Source organism: Balearica regulorum, chromosome 15 (genome assembly GCF_011004875.1).
Source record: "Balearica regulorum gibbericeps isolate bBalReg1 chromosome 15, bBalReg1.pri, whole genome shotgun sequence".
In the NCBI taxonomy this organism is placed as follows: domain Eukaryota; kingdom Metazoa; phylum Chordata; class Aves; order Gruiformes; family Gruidae; genus Balearica; species Balearica regulorum.
The window spans coordinates 5,843,085-5,863,693 of NC_046198.1; the positions used below are offsets into that span (position 1 = coordinate 5,843,085).

General features: G+C 44.3%; 1 protein-coding gene across 1 annotated transcript in view; it reads right to left on the reverse strand.

Annotated features, from left to right (window-relative positions):
* Positions 1-19,252, reverse strand: part of USP7 (ubiquitin specific peptidase 7) — a 72,852-nt gene extending 53,600 nt beyond the window's left edge. The window contains exon 1 of the mRNA XM_075767965.1: positions 18,569-19,252. Coding sequence (XP_075624080.1) covers positions 18,569-18,650 — 82 coding nt within the window. The 5' untranslated portion in view covers positions 18,651-19,252. The remainder of the gene's footprint in view (positions 1-18,568) is intronic.
* Positions 19,253-20,609: the final 1,357 nt, after the last annotated feature.

A 20,609-nucleotide genomic window follows, 5' to 3' on the forward strand; every position in this document is an offset into this window, starting at 1 on the left:
CCCAGGAGTTTTTGAGGTTATTACTTAACAAGCCCAATTTTCCAACCTCACCTGTTAGCACTGTTCCATATTCTACCAAAAATTTCACCAAGCCAAAGAGGACAAGCAGAGAATGACTGCACATGGGAGGAGTGTCCAGCTGGGACAGTGGACTTGGTGATGGCCCTGGCTTTGAGCAGACAAAAGGCTCAGGGCTGGTACCCCAGGGAACAGGGGCTGTGAGGTGGTTTACCCCATCCCACTCCCGTTTGGCACAGAAATCCCCTTCCCTACATCAGAAGTGTCCCCATTTTGATCGGAGTCTCCACTAAGATTTTGGGGACTGGACACTCCCAAGAAACCACAGCCATTACATTTCTGGCCACCCTTAATTAACTGAATCATCTGCCAGGTGGCTACTCCGCCTTCTCCTACTTTGTAGCATGAACACTGGCAATCATTAAAACAATTTTAAAAGCCTTAACAGAGGACTGAACCGAGAGTCCTCCTCAGTCTTTACAACAGAACCATTAGATCCCAAAGTAGTTTAGGTTTTCCTTCAGCATTCTTTTAAGTAACATTTAACCTTTATTTTCCCTTTCCATTCTGAGAGCAACCTTTCTACCCCCAAGTGTTAACGCAGGGAAATAACTATTTAGGCTCTAAGAAAGAGCTGATTATTGTTGTAAAATGTTCTGAAGTTCAGCTTCTCTTTACTGCTTTGAAGATTTAAGTTCCTGTTCTCAAAACATCCAAATGTTAGCAGATGCCAAAATTAGCACTTAACTGTGTTAATTATTTAATACTGTCTATGTGTAGAACAACTTTCTTCAAACAAATCACCGAGCTGAAAAGGTTTTATATAGAAAACATACAGAATCTCGGGTGTCGGCTTCCATTATTTACAAAGGAATACTTAAAAGAATGCAGAACGGGAATTTTATAATCCTCAGTTAAGCACTCCATTGACAATTTTATTACCTTTTCGTCAGCAATTTTAAGTAACTTTTTTTTTTTTTTAAAGGAAAACAAAAGAAAACTTTTAAGAAGTGACAAAAAAATCTTTTCCTGTTTAACTCTTCAGTGTTAAATAGCCAACCAGTTGTTCTGGTGCCAAAAAGACTGCCATGGGACCACATAGCCCAGTCCACATATTAGTTAAGCAAACACAATCAGAAATGACGTTATACTTTGTATTCTAGAGAAAATAACATACATACAAAAAAAGGCACAACCATACACACATTTCGATGCTAGCTTTCTTTTTCAAATCCTAATACAAACGTACCGAACTCAATGAGGCAGAGAAACTACTGTGTACTCTTCCACACCCACATTAGCTGAGAACAGCTAAATTCAGATCTCCAAAATCAAGCTACCTGGAATACAAATAAGAATTAAAACACATCTACTGATAAACACTGGAACATCTGTAAAACACCAATCATTTTTAAAACTATTCTTTATCACAGACAGAGCTTCTTGAACCATGTACATCATACAGTAACATTTGCAGCTGCAAACTTCAAAACTACGTGGTTCATGCAAATCATGAAAACAACTATTTTAGAAACAGAAATTTGAGAGACATTCAAGAAATGAGACTTTGCACCTATGTTATTTAGATTTCATCTTGCAGTGGAACCATGTAGATGAAGGGTAGAGGGATGATGCTTTGGATGGAGTTTATTTTGTATGCTGGGGCTCTCATATATTTCAGTGCTCTCATTAGTGCCCCGATGTGTCACCACCCCAAATAACGACCCAAATTAGTTTTTCCCTGAAAAGGGAGACAAAACAAGTTGGTCAAAATTCTTCTCCTTTTTCTTTGGAAAGCCAGTTACCTCACACATGGCAGCAGTTATAACTAGCACATTTTTGAGCGAAAATATATTCTGAAGAGGAAGTTGTACTTCATTGCTCACATGTCTGTTGTATAGTTACTTTCTTATTTATTACATCTTACATTTAATTTTTTCTTTCATAAGCCAAATCCTCAGACAGTATGTCAAAAGCTTTCTGGTCAACTATTCTTAGAGCATAAAGGCAACAAAACAGACTTGAAAATGTGTTTTAGAACAGCTGACTACTGCGTGTCACCCAGTGAATTACACCTTTCTTAGGCTCTACAAAACACCCTAATTCCACAAATACACTCCCAATCTCAATACTCTATTCTTTCTGGCAAATCTTCCCAACTACTTCTATTTTTGCTTCATTGCTAGTGCCACTCATCTGAAGCAAATTTTGAGGACTTCCAAAATTAATTACTGCCTTCCTGCTTTGCTTCTGGCTAGAAGCTGGTATAAACATCACCACCGAATTAAGCCGTATCTCAAAATTCCTTATTCTATTGACGATGAATGAGTCTTCCTTTGACTCAGGAAAACCGTCGCTTAAGTTTTCTCCCCACCCTTTATTTTTTCCTCTAAAAATGTAGCATTTGTGGCCTGTGTCATCATCAGCCACTACAAACTTACACACAGCTGGGACTGAAACCCTTACTACTCACACTTCTTTTGCTCTAGCTAGTCCATTTACATCTCCTGCTATAACCTTTATCCCACAAATGCTCTCAGTGTTTTGAATATACCCCTGGAGCACGCAAAAGCAGATTTTATTTTTTTTTCCAGTCCTCCCCATTACTGGATCCTCATCTCACTTCCTCTCTTTTTCCTGGACTACTTTTCCATGATTTTAAAACTGCTAACAGTTCTCCTTGGAGCAGGGCGAGCATGGGACAGTGCATGGCAGTGGATCACAGGGGAGGAGAGAGAAATAAATCCAAGCACACAGGTATACCACAAACTGTCTAGTACGCAATTCCTGGCACTTCCTCAGCTCCAGACCTTTTTCACACACACACAAAAAAAAAATCAATTAAGAGTCCATAAAGATGTTGCTCCTTTCAGAAATCCTAAGAAATAAAAGTACATACAAAAAAGTATTTGCAACTAGTGTGCATTATTTAAAGGTTTCACATCTAAAAATCACTATTTTTTTAACAACTCAAACTGACAGAATTGAAGCAGAGAGCTCCAGTTTAAATGTCATTACAGTCAAGTCTGACCCAAACCTGAAACGAGCTCCAGATGTTACTGGTAAAAGTCAGAATAAGACCAGGATTTAAGAATTACTAGACAGTAATAATTTAACTGCAACTGTTATCCATGCAGGAATACCTTTCCCTTTATGAAAGGGGAAACTTTCTTTCAGAAAAAAAAAAAAGAATAGATATGCCTTGCCTTTGCAACAAAGAGTAAGAAGAGATACTAAAGACAACAAAACCAAAGACTAAAGAGACTGGGGCTGAAAAGAGAATGGTTATTTTGCCAGAGGTTATCAGGGCGGAGAAGCTGCATTCTGGGACGCAGCACTCAGACCAGCAGAAGAACCAAAGAACCCTTTGATACAATATTCAGTATATTCACCTACCAAAAAAAGGTGCCTACAAGTAGCAATGTGTTATGGTTATCGGGTGGTAACACAACACTGGCATACTTTCAACAGCTAAGCTATACAAAAGGAAATTTATCTGTGCACATGTAACAGGAGAGTCTTTACCTGTTTAAGCTTGTTCACAAACCCCACCAGACACAACACATCATCTAGATTTTTACCTAGAAGATGTACTCCCCCCCCATTACATCCTTTGACCATAAAAATGTTAAAAGTAAAGAAATAAACATACACATGTTTTGATTTGCTCAAATTCACACAGCCAAATTCAGGAATTTTAACGTCCCTGTGGATGTTTTACTATTGACACGTTTTCAGCACACTTTTTAAGATCAAAGAAACCCCACAAGACCAAAAGGAGAGACACAGACAAGGGATAGGGTGAGTAGATGTCTGTCTGACTTTGGCTTGGACAGTCTGGGTAAACACGAGACTCCACTAAACATCCAGATGATAATCTGTGGGATGCTAGAGATCTCTGGGACTTCATTAGAGAGAACCTCTATCAAGCTGTAGGATCTCCCTATACTCCCCTTCTCAAGGTAAGGCCCTGGGACTTAACCCGTGCACAGCTATATGGCAGGAGAGAGGCAGTCCATCGCAACGTCCAGACTGCACACACAGGAGAAACATCACGCCCACTATTACAGAGCTGCACAATCCAAGACAATAAATATATTCCTTCATGGCACAAACCACTGCAAATGCCACCCTCTCTTCTTTGAAAATCAAAGTATTTGCTTCAAAGTGTTGACACAGAATAAATGACCCCAGAACAAAGAGAAACACCTTTCAATGTATCTTACAGGCACCTGTTTTTAGCTTTTGCTATTGCTTCTGCCATCATACCTGCCTAACAAATGCAGTGTTCACAGCCAAATTTGAAGTTTTGAGAGTGCAGGGTGTGAAATATTTTCTTTTCATTATTTTCTGCAAATGTTATTAGCAACCAACTCCATGAACTTCACAAGCAAACAGAAAGGCTATAAACGTAAGAATTTCAATGCCAACAGTGCTTATGCCCTAGCACTTAATACAATCCAGCATTCTTGAAGTCTGAGCACACTTCAAATGCCTGCAATCGTCCTTTCTCAAGCACAGCGATTCTGAACTCACCCTGCTGAGCTGTACAGGGACCATTCACTTGAATGCTGCGTTCCAGCTATGGGGCAAAAGGAAAGGTTATCCCCGATCCACCAGTAAGTGCCTCCTGCATCCATCTGCACCCATGCAAACTAAAACTCATGGCACTGGTACCCAAAGCACTCCAGCAGAACTACGGGATCCCCCTTCGGTTGAAGAACCTGCAATAAGTGACAAACTCCTGTTACATGACAGTATTGCCTGTGCTGCATTAATTGCACGTTACAACTACTGTTCTAGGGATAGTTTTACATTTTCCTAATTTTTTAATGTACAAATTTGAAATATTCTTGACAAGAATGTAATTTTTGAACATGAAAGAAAGATTGCTGGGCATGTAAAGTTTTCATTTCATTTCTGTTACCAATTTAAACAAATATCCAGTATGTAAAAGATGGAATCAAAGAAGACATAGCTTTTTTTAGTGTTTGTTCTACAAGTGAGAATTAAAACCAGAGACGACAGGAATTTTTTTTAGTACTATTTTACTATTAGTAATACTATTATTGTAATAGTCATTTCACATGAATACTTTATCTGGGATCAAAGAAATTACCCCTGCTCTTCAATTCATACGCTAGCATACTTGGTTTGGCCAGATCTCAGATGGAGATCTATCTAGCAGCAATGCAAGTGCCAGCAATACAGCTTCTCAACACCCAACAATCAAAATCTCTGCTTATGCTGCTTCTAACCCTCGTGATGCTTTATCTTAAGTAGGAAACAGGGTAGGAAAAGAAAAACAGTAGACAAAAAGCATGAGTTCTAGGTCATTGAGTATTTTCAAGACTAGATTGCATTTTTTTAGTTTTGTTTAGAAATACAGAGAACATCAGTGGAAACCATGGCACGTACACAATACGCGCCAAAGAGTCATTATTGCCAGTGGTGCGTACTGCTACCTGCACTGGTGCTTTTTAAACTTTTTGCAATACTAACATGCATTTCAATACAACTCCAGCCGCTTAACCCTAATCCTTATATTTGATTATCATTGCTTGAAAAAGACATCTGAAATAACCAGTAGAGCTCTAGGGAAAGGAGAAGGTATTTCTATGCCACCTCAAGTGGCATAGCTACAGCAATTTGGATTTTCTCCTCAATCTCACAACACAGAAAGTGGCTAAACAATCAGGGTAGGCCACAAACCAAATTATTCAGGTGTGTCCAGGTACTGAATTACAATTAAAATATCATCTCAAAAAAAGCTTTTGCTGCTGATGAATAGAAATTTCTCTGCAGATCCAGGAGGTGGCTGCACACGTTCAACCACAACACGTGACTTACAGATCTCAATGAGTGAATTTACACGGGAGAGAAACATGGTAGTGTGAGGAAAGCATTCAAGCTCCCAGAAAATTCTTGCCCACCTCAATATAATCAAGCATACAGCTATCTCCTGAACATAAGCCGAACTTCTGAAGTTAACATATACCACCAGAAATTCCGTGTTAGCCATTTGAGTGCTGCTGCCACTCGTTGCCTGGCAGGCAGTTAACAATCTTCCCAGTGGCGGCAGGGGAAAAGGAGCAGATACCCCTCCAGCCTCTCCTCTGCTCAGGTCCAAAGAGCATCTAGACAAGGCTGCAACCAAGAACAAGGCACTCTTCAGAAAAGCACCTGGAAAAGTGGGAAGCTGAGAACTGGACCAGTAGGTAGGGCAAAGTTATTCTTTTGGAAGTAGTGACCTATTTTCAAAGCTTGTCTCCCAAGGCACCCTTCCTAAGTGGTGTACCCTCACTTAGGAAACACAGGGGCGTAAAGTAGGCGTCTGCCATCCCCACATCAAGTCACCTAGCTGGGAGATTCCTCCCAAGGAAAGAGTGCTGCCAGTAACAGGATGGCGGCCAGGTTAACCAGTCTGGCACACCATCTAGCTACGGGACACATTGCCACTGGGGAAGAAAGTTACCAATTAACAACCCCTCTCCAAATTTCTGAGTATGATGTAGAAATCGGAAGCACAATGCTACCACCAAGAATGGGTTTATAACACTACTTTTCACAGCATGCAACTGTCCATATTTAGGGTAGAAATAACCTATGTTACTCAACAATTCCACTTAAAAAATTCTTACTTAGAAAACACAAACATCTCTCTATTTACAAAGATGTATCCTGCCAAAATTTCAAATATTTTACTGTACACATATCCTTTGATTTAATAAAGCATGCATCTGAGGTGGTTAATATGCATTTCAAGGTATATTAAAAATGAGAGATCAAAAATTAACATCAGCCCAGTTAATCTCTGCCAATATTTTGCTCCAGCTACAATAACTAGACTCTGTCTAGCATTAAGCCAGGTTTATATTCTTAAGTCTAACCTGTGAACATGATGCTAATAGCCAACAGGTATACTTTAAGTTGAATTTAAAATGACCGAAATTTCACGCATCTTCTCCTGTAAATTTGCCAGATAAGGAAACAGGCTAACTCCAAAATTTGTTTTATCGGACCTGTTAAAAACTTGTATGATCCAACCACATTCCAGAAACCAGTGGCTCCTGTTTAAATCAGGAACATAACACTGGCTAGAGAGCTTGGCTGACAGAAGAGCGGCAGAAGCACCAACTCCAGGTCTGAACACAACCTGGAAAGTTTTATCACTTGCTGAGACTATCAGAAGAAAAGCTAGTTTGGACAGGAGGTTAAACCCCCCACAAATACATTTAGATTATGATTTGAGGGAACTGAGATTTTAATAGGTACTTAAATCAGAAAATAGCAACCCATTTAGTATAGGTGAGAAAGCTGAAGATCTTTCAGATGTATCTTCAAGTTGGAAAATGCAAGAGACTATTTTTAGCTACAAGGAATACTGCTGTGAAAGGAAAAAAAAAAGTAACAGAAGACATTCAGAATTCCCCTGCAATGGGAACAATTTCATCCCCAGAAGTTGTTTGCATCTGAACAACATTCAATTTTTATAACAGTAAACCCATGTGCCCGCACTAAGAGCTCTGTAAGCTTGCACTTGATACCCTTGGAACTTTGCCACAGCCCTGTCTCCTAATGCACTTCTTAGGGGAGAGAGGCCCAGGGTCTTGGGAAAAATAAAGGAAAAAAAGTTACAGAAGTTATTAATGGCTTAAGAGTGTTCTCTCCCTCCTGCCTCCTGAGCCAAACTGACCCACTTGTTTGTGGGGCCAAACAATAAAGCATAATCAGTCGACTGAGGTTAAAAATAAACCCAAAATAAGGAAGTTATTTTAAATTCAGGTCTCTTCATTCATCTCATTTACCATGTGCTCCCACACAGTTGTGTCAGTGCAAGTGAGGAGGTAAAAGGGAGGTGCAGAGGTCAAAAAAAAAAAACACCAAACCCCCAAAACTCCCAACACAACCAAAATACCACTGCTCTACAAGATACCTTTTCTCTGTAGCGGTGTTAGAGTGAACTAGACACAAACTCTTCTCCTGGGTCCCAGTAACATATAAAAGTCATCTGATATAACGAAGTCTGGTGCCCAGAGCAAAATCCAGGACCTTCCCTGCAGCTTGTGCTCAATTTTGGGTTACACTCCTCTTTCTTGCAGGCATGATTCTCAGCTGGACTGCTGCACAGCACAGCCACCTGACGCCGTACCAGTTAAGAGACACTCCTTGGATGTGGGAGATGATTGATGCCTCTGACTCCAGAGAGATCTATCTAGCACGCACACCTGCTAACTGCGAGTGGGCTTCTGCTATAACAATTTAAGCAAAAGCTAGGTAACAATAATAATATTCTTGAATAAAATGGGTCTTGATGAGGTACTCTGTTGAATTCAGTGCTACCAGTATAACTTTACCAGCAAAAGCACACGTTTACACATTTGGACACATAAGGCTCCCACGGCTCATGTTCAGACCTTGACTATGCTGTACTTCAAGCAACTATGTACTTTTCTTCAATTTGACTTCAGTTTTGTTCATCAAAGGTGCCATGAAATGTCTAAATTTTGATTCATCTTTCTTATGAGTTTGCAGTGTGGATTTATACAAATGCTTCTGGTGCAAACATAATTTGTAAGACAACCCATAGATACCAAACATACTGAAGAGAACCACTTGAGGCATGGTCTCTTGCTGCATTAATGTTAACACCTCTCACTCAGTTCATTATATTGAAGGCTGCTGAAAGGTCTTAAAAGAATTAGAATGTTTTCTTAATCCAGCAAGAGAGGTCACTCACCAATAACGCTAAAGTGTTTTCATCCCAAGTTTAAAAGTCTGAAGACAGCTGCTGCAGTTCCACATGCATTTCTTCAGCAGCAATGCCAACGTGCCGAGTCCCCACGCTCACTCACACCTCTACGCCCTGCTCTTCACCAGAGCCGGCTCAGCTCTTTGTTCAGCTGCAGGGGCCAAAGAACCCAACAGTTTCACTACATACCTCCGGTAAAGCAGAAGGGACAGAGCAAAGTCACAGCTGAATGGGGCTGCTTATGAATGGGCAACTGACACAGGTGAAATGAGATCCATTTTTCTGCAACTTTCTGAATATTTTTCTCCTTATTCTGTGTTATTATCACGATCAAGAAAGGGTTTCCCCAACAGAGCTCCACTGGTAAGCAAAGGAGCTGCACAGCTTTCCCTCCTTCAGAGGGAAAGCCCAAGAATCCTTTCCAGTAAGGACCCTATCCCTCCCACACCAAACATTTCCTACTTTGTATGACACACTTAAGTCAAAGCATGAGCCTGACGAACAAAACACGTTAAAAAAACCAAATCTGCTGAGAACAAGAAAATATCTTAAAATCAGTATGGAACTGAATACATTTGAAGAAACAAACACTTATCATCAAATCCTGTGGTTAAACTTATAGAATAAACTACTTTAAAAAAAAAACCTAGTAAGTTTCCATTTCTGGCAGATTTCGGTTTGATTTTACTGCTGCTTATTTTTAATTCCCTGACTTTAAGGACACTTTAAGAAGGGAAAAAAGAAAAAAAACCCAAAACTTATGCTTACTACCTTTGTGGCATGATGGAAATATTGCGAAGCGTTATATTAGTTTTTAAGGGGATTGGTTTTTTGGCGCAGTGTTGAAGTCCAAGAAGTATCTGAAACAGTCAGACTGAAACAGAGGAGATAAAAACCACACAGGAAGAATAAGAGGGAAAGGAAAAGCAGAAGAAAATTGTGAAACACCACTACTGTAATTGCTACTAGCAAGGAAGATTTTGCATGTGGCTTGTGACCCACTGTTTAATTCATATAATTTACAGACACGTTTGAGTTATCTCTGTGTTCAAACTTCTAATAGTATCTACTATTAGGTTCACCCCTTGATATTATTAAGCAACTAACACTTAACCAGGTGAAAAATTCTTTAGAAGAGGTCAGTTCCTTGCTACTCCCAATGAAGAAGGAAATCTAACTATACTTAGCTTGATTTAATGAACAATAAAAAAAGAGTTCTCAGCCTCTGCTTAGGCAGATTTCCTTAATAAAAAAGTACATCTCACATTGTCTTAGGACTTAGTCAGCTCTGACATCTGTAACAGAAGCAAACCAACCATTTATCTAAATGGAATAGTTGAGACATGCTGTGAAGGCAAACTTGTGTCTAAAATCTGTTACCCGATTATGGTTACCAGAAATATTCTGGTGGTACGTAACTGAGCCGTATTTCACAACTACTGAACAGCGACAGCAAAGAGTCAGCTGCATCAGGAGAGCTGCCCAGCTTTGCAAGCAGGAAGGGAGAATGTAAGTTCTTCCACACTTCCAAATGAAGTGATCTCTGTTCTTGAAAAAAACAAAGATGATGCAGAAACCACCATGCCCCAGTGCCAACTCTGCCATGACTGTCTAAAACAAAATGTATTTTTAGATGGGTGGGAAGGAAAAAAACGAAGGAAAAAAAAAAAGAAACTGATCACTCCCCAAACACTTTTTAATCTCTTTTTTTTTTTCCAGTAATCAGAGACTATCAAGACAAAAAAATGCAACAGGTTACTGTTAAAAAACCGTATAGCGATAAATAAGTGCAACAGTTGAACAGAGACACTCCTCAAGTCATACAGGGGCTGTAGAAACCTAGCAGGACAAGCTCAGTAATGGGCCCTATCACAGCTGGTACATAAAGTAGTGGTGCATACGGTGAGGCAGGAAAATACAGATCCCAGACTCAGGGTGCCCAGCCTTTCTGATCCTGAGACCTACAAACCAGAATGTTCATATCACTACAAGCCACAATCCCCTGCCACCACCATGTCTGGTGCAGCAGGAGAACTGCAGAACATGTGCAAGTTTAAAACGTCTACCCAAAAGCCCTCATCCTCTACCGAGAGGCAAGGGCTGCACTGCACAGGTGAGCAACAAGAGGGGGTGGCATGCCTGCCTCAGCGCCCATGCAGGGTGCCTTCCTCCTCAGCTGGGAGGTCAGATTTGCCCCCAGCCTGCAGAGCATGCCTAAGCCACTACCAGGTCTCGAGAGACCACGGGCAATGGCACACGAGATGCTCAAGAGTGCAGACAGACCACTGCATGGCCTAGATTTGAAAGCGGAGTCCACAACTTATCCAGTACCTGAATAGCTCAGAAGCAAGTTTTCCAGCAAAATTTCCTATCTAGTAACAGAATAACATGTTGATCTGCAAAGTCGGTTTCTTTTCCTAAAAATGTAATTCCCTTTCTCTTTACATCTATCAATTCATTTACTAATACATTTACTACAAATTTAAAGTGTATACATTTTTAATTCACAAATTAGCCATCTTCTGAAACAAATTTACACCACTGATTCTTGATCTATTTAACAGTAAGAATATTAACCCACTAAGATGGATTTGGAATTTAAAACCTCACCAAGTTTTAACTGGCATTTGCACCCTCATACTTTCATCGAAATCTCCATCAAAGTTCTGCTGAACAATATCAGTGATGTTAGAAAATGACCTTAAGAATTTTCAGATTTCTGCATTTAAAGCAAGTTCTAGTGGAGTGCATTCAACTCCTCAGCATACACAATATAAAGCTCCAAGTTCTGTTTTCCAGCACTTTTACGATGTTTCATATCAAAGAGGTGTGTCTGTATCAAAAAAACCTCATCAGCTCTACTAGGCTAGAAAACACTCCAATACAGCTAAAAAAAAAAATAAATTCTGTTTTGAACTTTCTTCTCACAGGACACTTCAGCTCACTATCCACATCGCCTTCCTCTGAAGTGGCTTTGGAGTGTGTAAGCCAAGGCACTGGTTTCGATGTGGAAAACCCCAAGGTTTCAGGACACCTGGAAGAGCGTTTATCTCCACATACAAGCACATATGCAAGAATAAGCAGAGGTACTAGTGTTTTCTCTTCCCCAACTTAAACAGGATGCTCCTGGCACAGCATCTCTGAGTGGCATCACTCTGGAGCTTGCTTTACACCTGCAGTCAGGGAGAACTCTGGGTTTGCAGACACTGAAAGTCCTGTTCTCCTAAGATGTTTGATGCTACAAAGCCTGATGAGTTTGTTTAGATCTTCACTATTAGATAGGTCAGGAATGAGTTATTTCAGTAATGTTTAAAACAGCTGCCAAAGAACAATTAAAAACAAACTGAGATATACTATATTGATTACATCACGGAATTTTAGTTTTATCAACATTTACCATTTAGTTTTAATCTCAATTTTTTTTTTAAGATATTTTGCCTAACAAATATGCACATGCTGCTATGCTGAACAATCAAGCTGTGTTATTCTAGATGCATATTAAGATCAATATAAAACAGTCTTCAAATGTGTTTTTACACCCTGAAGAGAATCCCAAAGATTCCTAGGCATTATGGTAAAAGACTAACACTGTCCTCCCCAAACTGCAAATATTCAGTACAGTTCCAGTATTTTCAAATTCGGTCTACTAATTTCCAGAAGCTTTATTATTACTAGTTAACAAAATCTCAGCCTTCTCAGGGAAACAAAGCAAATACAACTCAGAATAAAACATTATTACCAAGCTGACCATTCTTCACCTTGCTGGCGAGTCATTCAAACTCCATTCTATGTTTCTAAACTTACAGAGCTTGTTTTACTACAATCAGTAGGCCAAGCTGGGAAAAAAAGAATGGTTTAACACATTTTAATATTTCTGCTAAGTCTAAGCCTGCAACAATATGCGCAGATACATTATGCTACAGCCGTTGCCACTGATTAGGTGCACTTTTACTCTTTTTTGCTAGTGTATCAAAGTGAAACCCTAAAACCACGGGAGCAAAGTATATTACCTTAAGTGACCAATAAAGTTTCAGAAAACAACACTGCATATTTAATAACTTGACAAATAAGATAGCCAGTCTCCTGTCCCCATTCTACTTGCCAAGACACTTTATAATAACTGTTAATCCTGTTGCTGGTAATGTCAAACTAGCACATAGCAGATTATATATATATATTAATATTCATATGTATTTGAGGGAAAAAAGTGCACTTGCTATGGGTTACGAATGCCTTGTATTGTAAGCCACCCAATATTTCACTCCTTCACAATCAACATTTTACAGCCATAAGACACAAAGTCAAAGCAACTGATCTGAGACACCTCAGAGCGCGAACTAAAGCAAACAATGCCCTATTTTAAATTTATTATCATTTAAGAAAAATTGGATGCTTCACAAGCTCTAAACCAGTTCATTTTCACCCTTACCCCAAATATCGAATGATGTCACGCAAGATATACTGGCTAAACTGGTTTAACTGCTACATGCTGGATACACTGTTTAGATTTTCTTGTGATAAATTATTCTGCAGCAATGAAACCGATTCAGTTAGTCTCAAACAACTATCTCCATCTCATTTTTTTTAAAGTTTGGGCTTATATTATTTTTACACAAACAACTTGCTACTTAGTATAGCAACCTACTTGTTACAGAAATCAGATTTGATTTCTCTTCTGAATTCAGTCAATAGCATGGTACAACTGGAGTGGAGTAAGGAAGTCTGATGTATATAGTTCATGCATCCTGAATAGCATGCTATCTATACTTCCCTCTGAATTTTACACACATTTCCCACTTCTTCACTGAAAGCTTACTAAATCTGATGACCTACTGAGCAACCAGTTCATGAAGAACGCACAGAAGAAACTCTAGACATAGTTAGCACTCTTTGAAAGTCACCGATGCTGCTTTCTCTGTTGGCATGAAGTGGCTCAGAACGATGCAATGCACATCTTTTCCCAAGGCCAAGCATGCGGTTTCCAGAGGTACTAAACATTATCATTACTAGGAGTAAGAGGTCAAGCCTGGTTCTTCACTCTAGGTATAACCTCAGAATTAACATAATTTTGCCTGTTGTCTGCTGAAGCATTTTTATCTCCCTTCACATGAGCATCATCTATTTCATGGAAAAATGTCAAGGCTGGAGAGGGAAAGGGGTAGGAAGAACATATAAAGAAGCAGATACCCATGGTAATATGATGAATTTAGTCTGCATATTCCCCTCTCAAACATACAGCCTCACTTTACCACCACTCGGCTAGAAGCAATATAGAAGACAGTGAAGGAGCTCAGGGAAAAATGGGATACAGGCCTTCAGGAGAAAGGCAGGGAAGTGGGCAAAAAAAGAAATGAACACCGTGTTATGTATGCAAATGATATTAAATTGCCAGGAATTGAGAATACTAATGAGGACTAATTGAGAATACTAATGAGAAGGAAGCAAGCATTCAGAAGACCGGCAAAAAAATAAGTTACATACTTGAGACCAGTATCACACAGTGGGTCAGAAATCTAGTAAATTCTGTCAGTAGCGAGCAAAACAGGAATGAACAGCAAGCAATGCACACTTTCAGTTGCATGGAAGCTGCAGGAAAGTGCAATTTTAAACTTTTCACATACATATACACATACAGAGACACGTCAATTTTTTTCTTTTTTTGTAAATATCTTGCATCATTTCACCTGGAATTCAAATCTCACTTTAAATTGCCCTAACTAGGGAAAAACTTAAAAGACGGCATCGCCTGAGAGGCTGCAGAGCTGACACAAGGAGAACACAAGCGTGCAACCTGAACTACCAGTTGCCGCATGTTCACAAACTGTGACGCTGTCTTGATAAGCTTGTGCTGGCTACTTTGGAAAAGAAAATTCCATAATGCGAAACACGCATACGTATGTAACTATGGGCAGAGGCTGAACCTACAAAAAAGCAGATTCAAACTATAAACAAGGGAAACTTACAGTTACAAGCTGCGAGACATTCCATGAAAAAGCTTTATGAAATATGTAACTGTAGATTTGTATTAAGCCAAGTTCTTGGAAGCTCAGACACATTTGTGAAAAGACGTTACAGAGGAAGCATATATAAAGTATCGGGACTTGGATTCAATTACACTTTATAGAGCAACTCACTAACAACTAAACAGACATAATTCTTTGCATGATAAAGCAACCTACATACCCTACTTACAGTGTGGAAAAGCTCTTATTTATTTTTTCCACTAAACTTATTTAGCATACAAATAAACTCTTCAGAATTTCTACAGGATAATTTACTAATCACCACCCCAAACCGTTAATTTACCTAAAACTCAGGCACCAATGGCTCATGTGCACACTCCCACTCTGTGTCAGCTCAAAGACAGCCACAGCAGCCAGAATCATACGCTTTAATGCTGCAAAGGACAAGGGGTGCACACGCGACTAGTGACAGAATTTGGCCCGATAACTGCCAGCATCCTTGCCACCTCAAGCAGCCCTTCTTGTTCCTTCCCAATACCCAATGCCAAACCTTCACCAGATTCATACAACACTAAATGGGGCTGCAGGGTGAACCAAATTAAAAAGCTAAACTACATTTTAAAACCTCACTTCTTGTTTTTCATTTTGAGCATTTCATAGTCACAGGGAGGTGCGCTAGCCCAACTGCTGGCGTGGCACACGAGATGAAAACGAGCAGCAGCAAACGCTGCTTTTGTCCAACTGCACCCTCAGCTAGGGAAGCGCTTGCCTTGAGCCGAGGGGACGCAACCTCTCCGAAGAGTTCTCATGAAGTTTCTCTGTCCACCTATCACTACTGTCAAGCCTCGGTAAGGCTAAAGCTGATTATAAACAACATGCACAGGTAACAGAAGACTAAATAGACAAAGAGGTGATTTGTAATGCCACAGCATTCTAGCTAAGTATTGCAAGTAGGTGAGCCTGCATCACACCTGGTCCCGCTGAGCAGGTACCTGCCCCTTACCTAGGCTGTTGTTGCTTCTTTCCTTCATGACACAGAGATTAATTTTTCTTTCTAAACGGAATGTCTTCCTCCCTCCTAAAGTCCGACAGCCCTACCTAGTACTACTTTCATTTACACAGAGTGTCCATAAGGTCATCAAGGAAGAGTAAATTAGTCAGAAGGGAAAGGGAAGGGAGAAAAACAGGGACATGAGAGCAGACACTCAAAATACCATATCTGATCTAACGCTAAAGAATTTAATTCCACACTTTTATTACTACATCTGAAATAGTTATTTCACTCTTCAAAAACTATTCATCTAGTATAGCTGTACACAGAATAAGCAAACCCTCACATAATTCAAAATCAAGATGTGCAATTTTCCACTGTGCATTCTTCACATACCTCCTAAATCTAACGTGATCACTCACTGAAGAATGGCATCTGACACTGTTCTGTGCACGTTAAAATTAAGCTAACTACATGTTATTATTTTCCTCACTGCTTGAAAGTATCTCTCTTAAGAAAGCACAAACAGCCATACATTAAGATGATGAACATTGTTTTACAAACCAAATGAATATATACGCACGACATCAACTTTTAATAAAAGTTAGCAATAATCTGATCTCTGCAATCTTGTAAACATATTTCTCAAGAAAAGTATTGCCAAAAAATTCCAAAGGCTAAACTTTTTTTGTTTTGTTTTTGCATAAATGGACAGTTTTGTAAACTCTCACAAATTAGCAAGTTCCTAACATCACCTGGAACCAGCTGTGTGCAGCCTAATAGATCTCAAATAGATTTCTGAGATAACAGTGTATTCTCAGTGTCGCTAAGTTAATATACACAGAGACTCTTTCCTCACCCCTCCAACGGAGGTGGCCAACAGCACAAGATTTCCACAACCATCAAAGGGACTTCCGCATGTATTTTGGACTCCTGTATCCCCACTGACAGAGGGGATGCAATCCAGAGACATTCAGGACACCTTTAAACTGCCTAAAAATATTCAGCATTTCACAGTGTGCCCAGCGTGGTAGAGCATCGAGCCCATAAACATCAAAATAAAAACATTAAATACATTCAATATGCTAAAGGACTTGAAAAGGATATTGAGAAAAAGCAGATTTCTAAAGGCTATCAAACAATCTGCTGGAAAATATAACCCACAAGATGTTAATATTTGTATGCATACAAACAAATATGAGGTATATTTTATATCACCTCCTTTTATGTGTTTGTCACACAGTATATAAACACCAGTTTGGAGGTTTTTCTAAACCAAAACCAGTTACTCTGATAGTAAATAAGTTCTAGCTATTATTTTATGAAATAGATATTTATGTTTAAGAAAGCAAGACTTTATGTAATGACCTTCTAATCTTGAAATGTAATCTCAGTCACTGTGACAAACTTCCACTAAAACATCTTTGCTTCTCCTGATTTCAATGGCTATTATTTAGCAAAAGGGTACATTTGCTAAGTCGATTGACACGTTTCCAAGCAAAATATCTTGTGTTGGTGAATATTTATGTCACTGTTGATTAAAACGGTCGTAACAGAATTGGCATCTTCAGGGCCAGGCATTCTGAACGATATTTGGGTAGCTGGTGTTTTTGACCTCCAAGTCAAATACCATCAGTATGAGCAGCATACTGTGGCTGCCTTTCCTTAGGGAACAAAGTCCCCGCCGTACATTTACCCAAAATAATTTTACATCGTTCAATTCACACGGAAGGTGCTGTTCAAAGGGGGCAGGGTGTGTAAAAATAACAACACAATGCCAAAAAAAAAAAAAAAAAAAAAAGCTAAAGGCACCACTGGAGACTACACCGGACGGGAGTAGGGAACAAGCCTGAAAAATGTAGTGCCTCCTTTATGAAACCAGCGCAACTGCATGACGGTGCAGGATCCGGGCCGAGGGCTGTGCAGGCGCTACACATGGCCAGCGCAGCCCGCCGACCCCGCGCTAGGCCCGGCCGGCAGCGGTTTCTGTAAATAACCCTCAGAGGAGGGTTAATTAAAAATGGCGAGCAGCGTGGCTGCCTGCATACAATGAGCGGCCGGGCCGAGCCGCCGCGCCGCCCCGCACGGCCCCGGGCAGGGCAGGGCTGAAGCCCACCGCCCACCCCGCCGGCGGGAGCGGGGGACGCCGGCGCCGGGCTAGGCCCCGCAGCCCACCGTTCCCCGCCCGGGGCCGGGCAGCCCTCGGGACAAGTCGCGTCCCCTTTCCCGAAGAACGCCAAACCCTCCCCTCGAAATCGCAACTACTTTGAGACGGACCCCCATATCCCCCTTCCAGGCCGGCCGGACGGGCGCCCTCAGGGCGCGGCTGCGCGCCCCCTCGCCGCCGCCCCCCCTCCCGGCTCACCTCCCGACGGCAGGCTCCCAGTCGCCGCCAGGCCGAAGGTCCGGGCTCACGGCCGCACGCCTCGCCCCGGGGGAGCGGGTCCCCTTTTGTAGCAGCGCTTCCCCCATACCCTCCCCCTCCTACGATGCAAATTCCTGCAGAGTCGTGTGTGTCCCCGTACCGTTCCTCACCGCCGCCAACTTTCCCCGGCGTAGCCCCGCTCCCTCCGAAGCGCCGCCGGGCAGAGCTCCCCGCGCCCCAGGAGGGGGAACCCCGGCTGCCGGCGCTGGCCGCGGCCGGGCACGGGACAGCGAGCAGCGGCCGCCCCTGCTCGCAGGGGAAGAGAGGGCCGGGCGCGTGTTTACCGCGGCGGGAGGACGGGGGCTGCCCGAGGGGGACGCGGCGCCCGGGGAGCCGGCAGCAAGGCAGGGGGGCGAAGGCGGGGGGGGGAACTCTCCTCAGAGTTGAGGGCGCGGGGCCCTGCCCGTCCCTGGCTTTACCTTCCATCTCCATGTCCTCGGGCTCGCTCAGCTGCTGCTCCCCGGGCTTCTGGTGCTGCTGCTGCTGCTGATGGTGGTTCATGTCGGGCTGGGGCTGGGGCTGGGGCTCGGCGGCGGCCTGGGCCTTTCCCGCTGGGGGCTGCAGGCCTGTGTCGGGAGGGGAAGGGGCGGAGGAGCGGCGGGGCCTGGGCAGCGGCCGGGACTGGGCACCCGCCTCGGGGGGCTGCGGCTGGGCTCCGGCGGGCAGGGAGCGGGCAGCCGGCGGAGGCAGCGAGACGCGCACGTATTTGCTCGCTATTCGCCCAATCTCGGCGGCGGCACCCGGTCGGGGGAAAGGGGTGGGGAGGAGGGACCGGCCGGGGGTGGCGGCTTCCCCGGGGGCCGGAGGGGAGGGGACCGGGAGGAGGGGAGGGGGGGGGACGGGAGACCAGGAGTCAGGGCCCGGCGGCGGCGCCCGGCGTTTCCCCCTCCCCCGGTGAGGTGTCCCCGGCGCTGCGAAGTCGGGGAGGCGCCGCGGAGCCCCTCCTCTGCCCTCCCGCCCCCCCCAGCGCCCCGGCACAGCCGCTGGCCGACGCCCGGCTCGCTGCTCCCGGCCCGCGGGCCGCCCCCGTTGCCTGTGCCCCGGCGCGCTGGTGCCGCTCCGCCGCCGCCAGCGCTCTCTGTCTCAAAATGGCGGCTGCAGTAAACGCCGTGAAATGTCACATCCGCATGAGGGGCAGCCCAGCGAGCCGGGGAGGGGGAGGCAGCGCCGCGGCCGCCCCGGGAACAGCAGCCGCCGCCGCCACAGGAGGCCGGAGGGGCGGGGCCACAGGGGCCGGGCTCGGGCGCCGGCGCTCGCCGCGGCCTCCCCGCAGGCCGCCGCCACCTGCGCGCAGCACGGGCAGCGCCGCGGCCGCCGCCGAGGGTCCCCACGCGGGCGTTGCTGCCTGCCGGCCGAAGCGCCGGGCCCTTCCCGGCCGCTGCGGAGGAGACCCGCTGCTCCCGCTGGCCCGGCGCCGAGGCTCCGGCTGCACCTGACGGAGGCCCGGAACCACGCCCTGCGCTCGCCTTGCCGGGGGTCCGGCGCCTCACCGGGGAGCGCCTCGCCGCGCCGCCCCGCGCCCCGCCGCCACCGCGCGCCCTCTGGCGGCCGAGGGCGCCCCACCCCCGGCGGGGCCTGGCACCTCAGGGCTTCGCGTCGGCCCCGGGGGCTTCCGTGCCCACAATGGGCACGTTTCCCGCCCTACGGCCAGGCCGGCGTGTGCGCCGCTGGGTGCGGGGTGGCGGGCTCGGGGCCCGGCGGGCCCGTCCCAGCGCCGTGCTGCGGCCCCGGAGCCAGGGCACGGCTGGGCGGGGGGCACTCGCACTGGCTGTGCCTGAGGTGGGCCCTGCTCGGGGCTGACGGGACACCCCGCTGCCCCACGTCCCTGGGCTGCCCCGCGTCCCTGGGCTGCCCCGCGTCCCTGGGCTGCCCCACTTGTAGGGCATGAGCAGGTGGATAAAGGGCATCTTTGTATGATGTGAGGAAAGAGAGAAATCTGCTGTAAACAAGGCTGGTCCTCGCCTGGATGCCACTATTTTTCACGAGTGTTGTGCAGTGCTGGGAGATGTAGTCCCTCCCAGAGAAGAGACTGTCTGTTTTCCTCTGAGGAAGGAGAAGGCAGGGGTGCAGATGAATAGATAACACCTGGCTGATGCAGTTCGGGGTCAGAGCGTCGAAGGGAGCAACTTCACTTAGGGGTGAAAGAGGAGTGGGGAGGCTGTGGGGAGTTAGATTAAACGGCGCAGTAGTTACTTCATGGTCCTGGGAAACCCAGGCACAGGAGAGTGTCTGAGGGGAAGGGCTCGGGACACGCAGAATTGGGCCTTCTGAAGGGCCTGAAAAGGTACCTGAGCAGAGGGTGCTGGTCCGACTGCAAGTGGATAAGTGAACTAAAAGTTTATTTATTTTTCTAGTTTATAAAAAAAGCAAATCAAAACCAATCTGGGGGACAGGACCAGCCCGTCTGGGCTCCAGCTGGCCCCTTCTCAGCAACACGGGAGTCTGCAGGGGTGGGCAGGA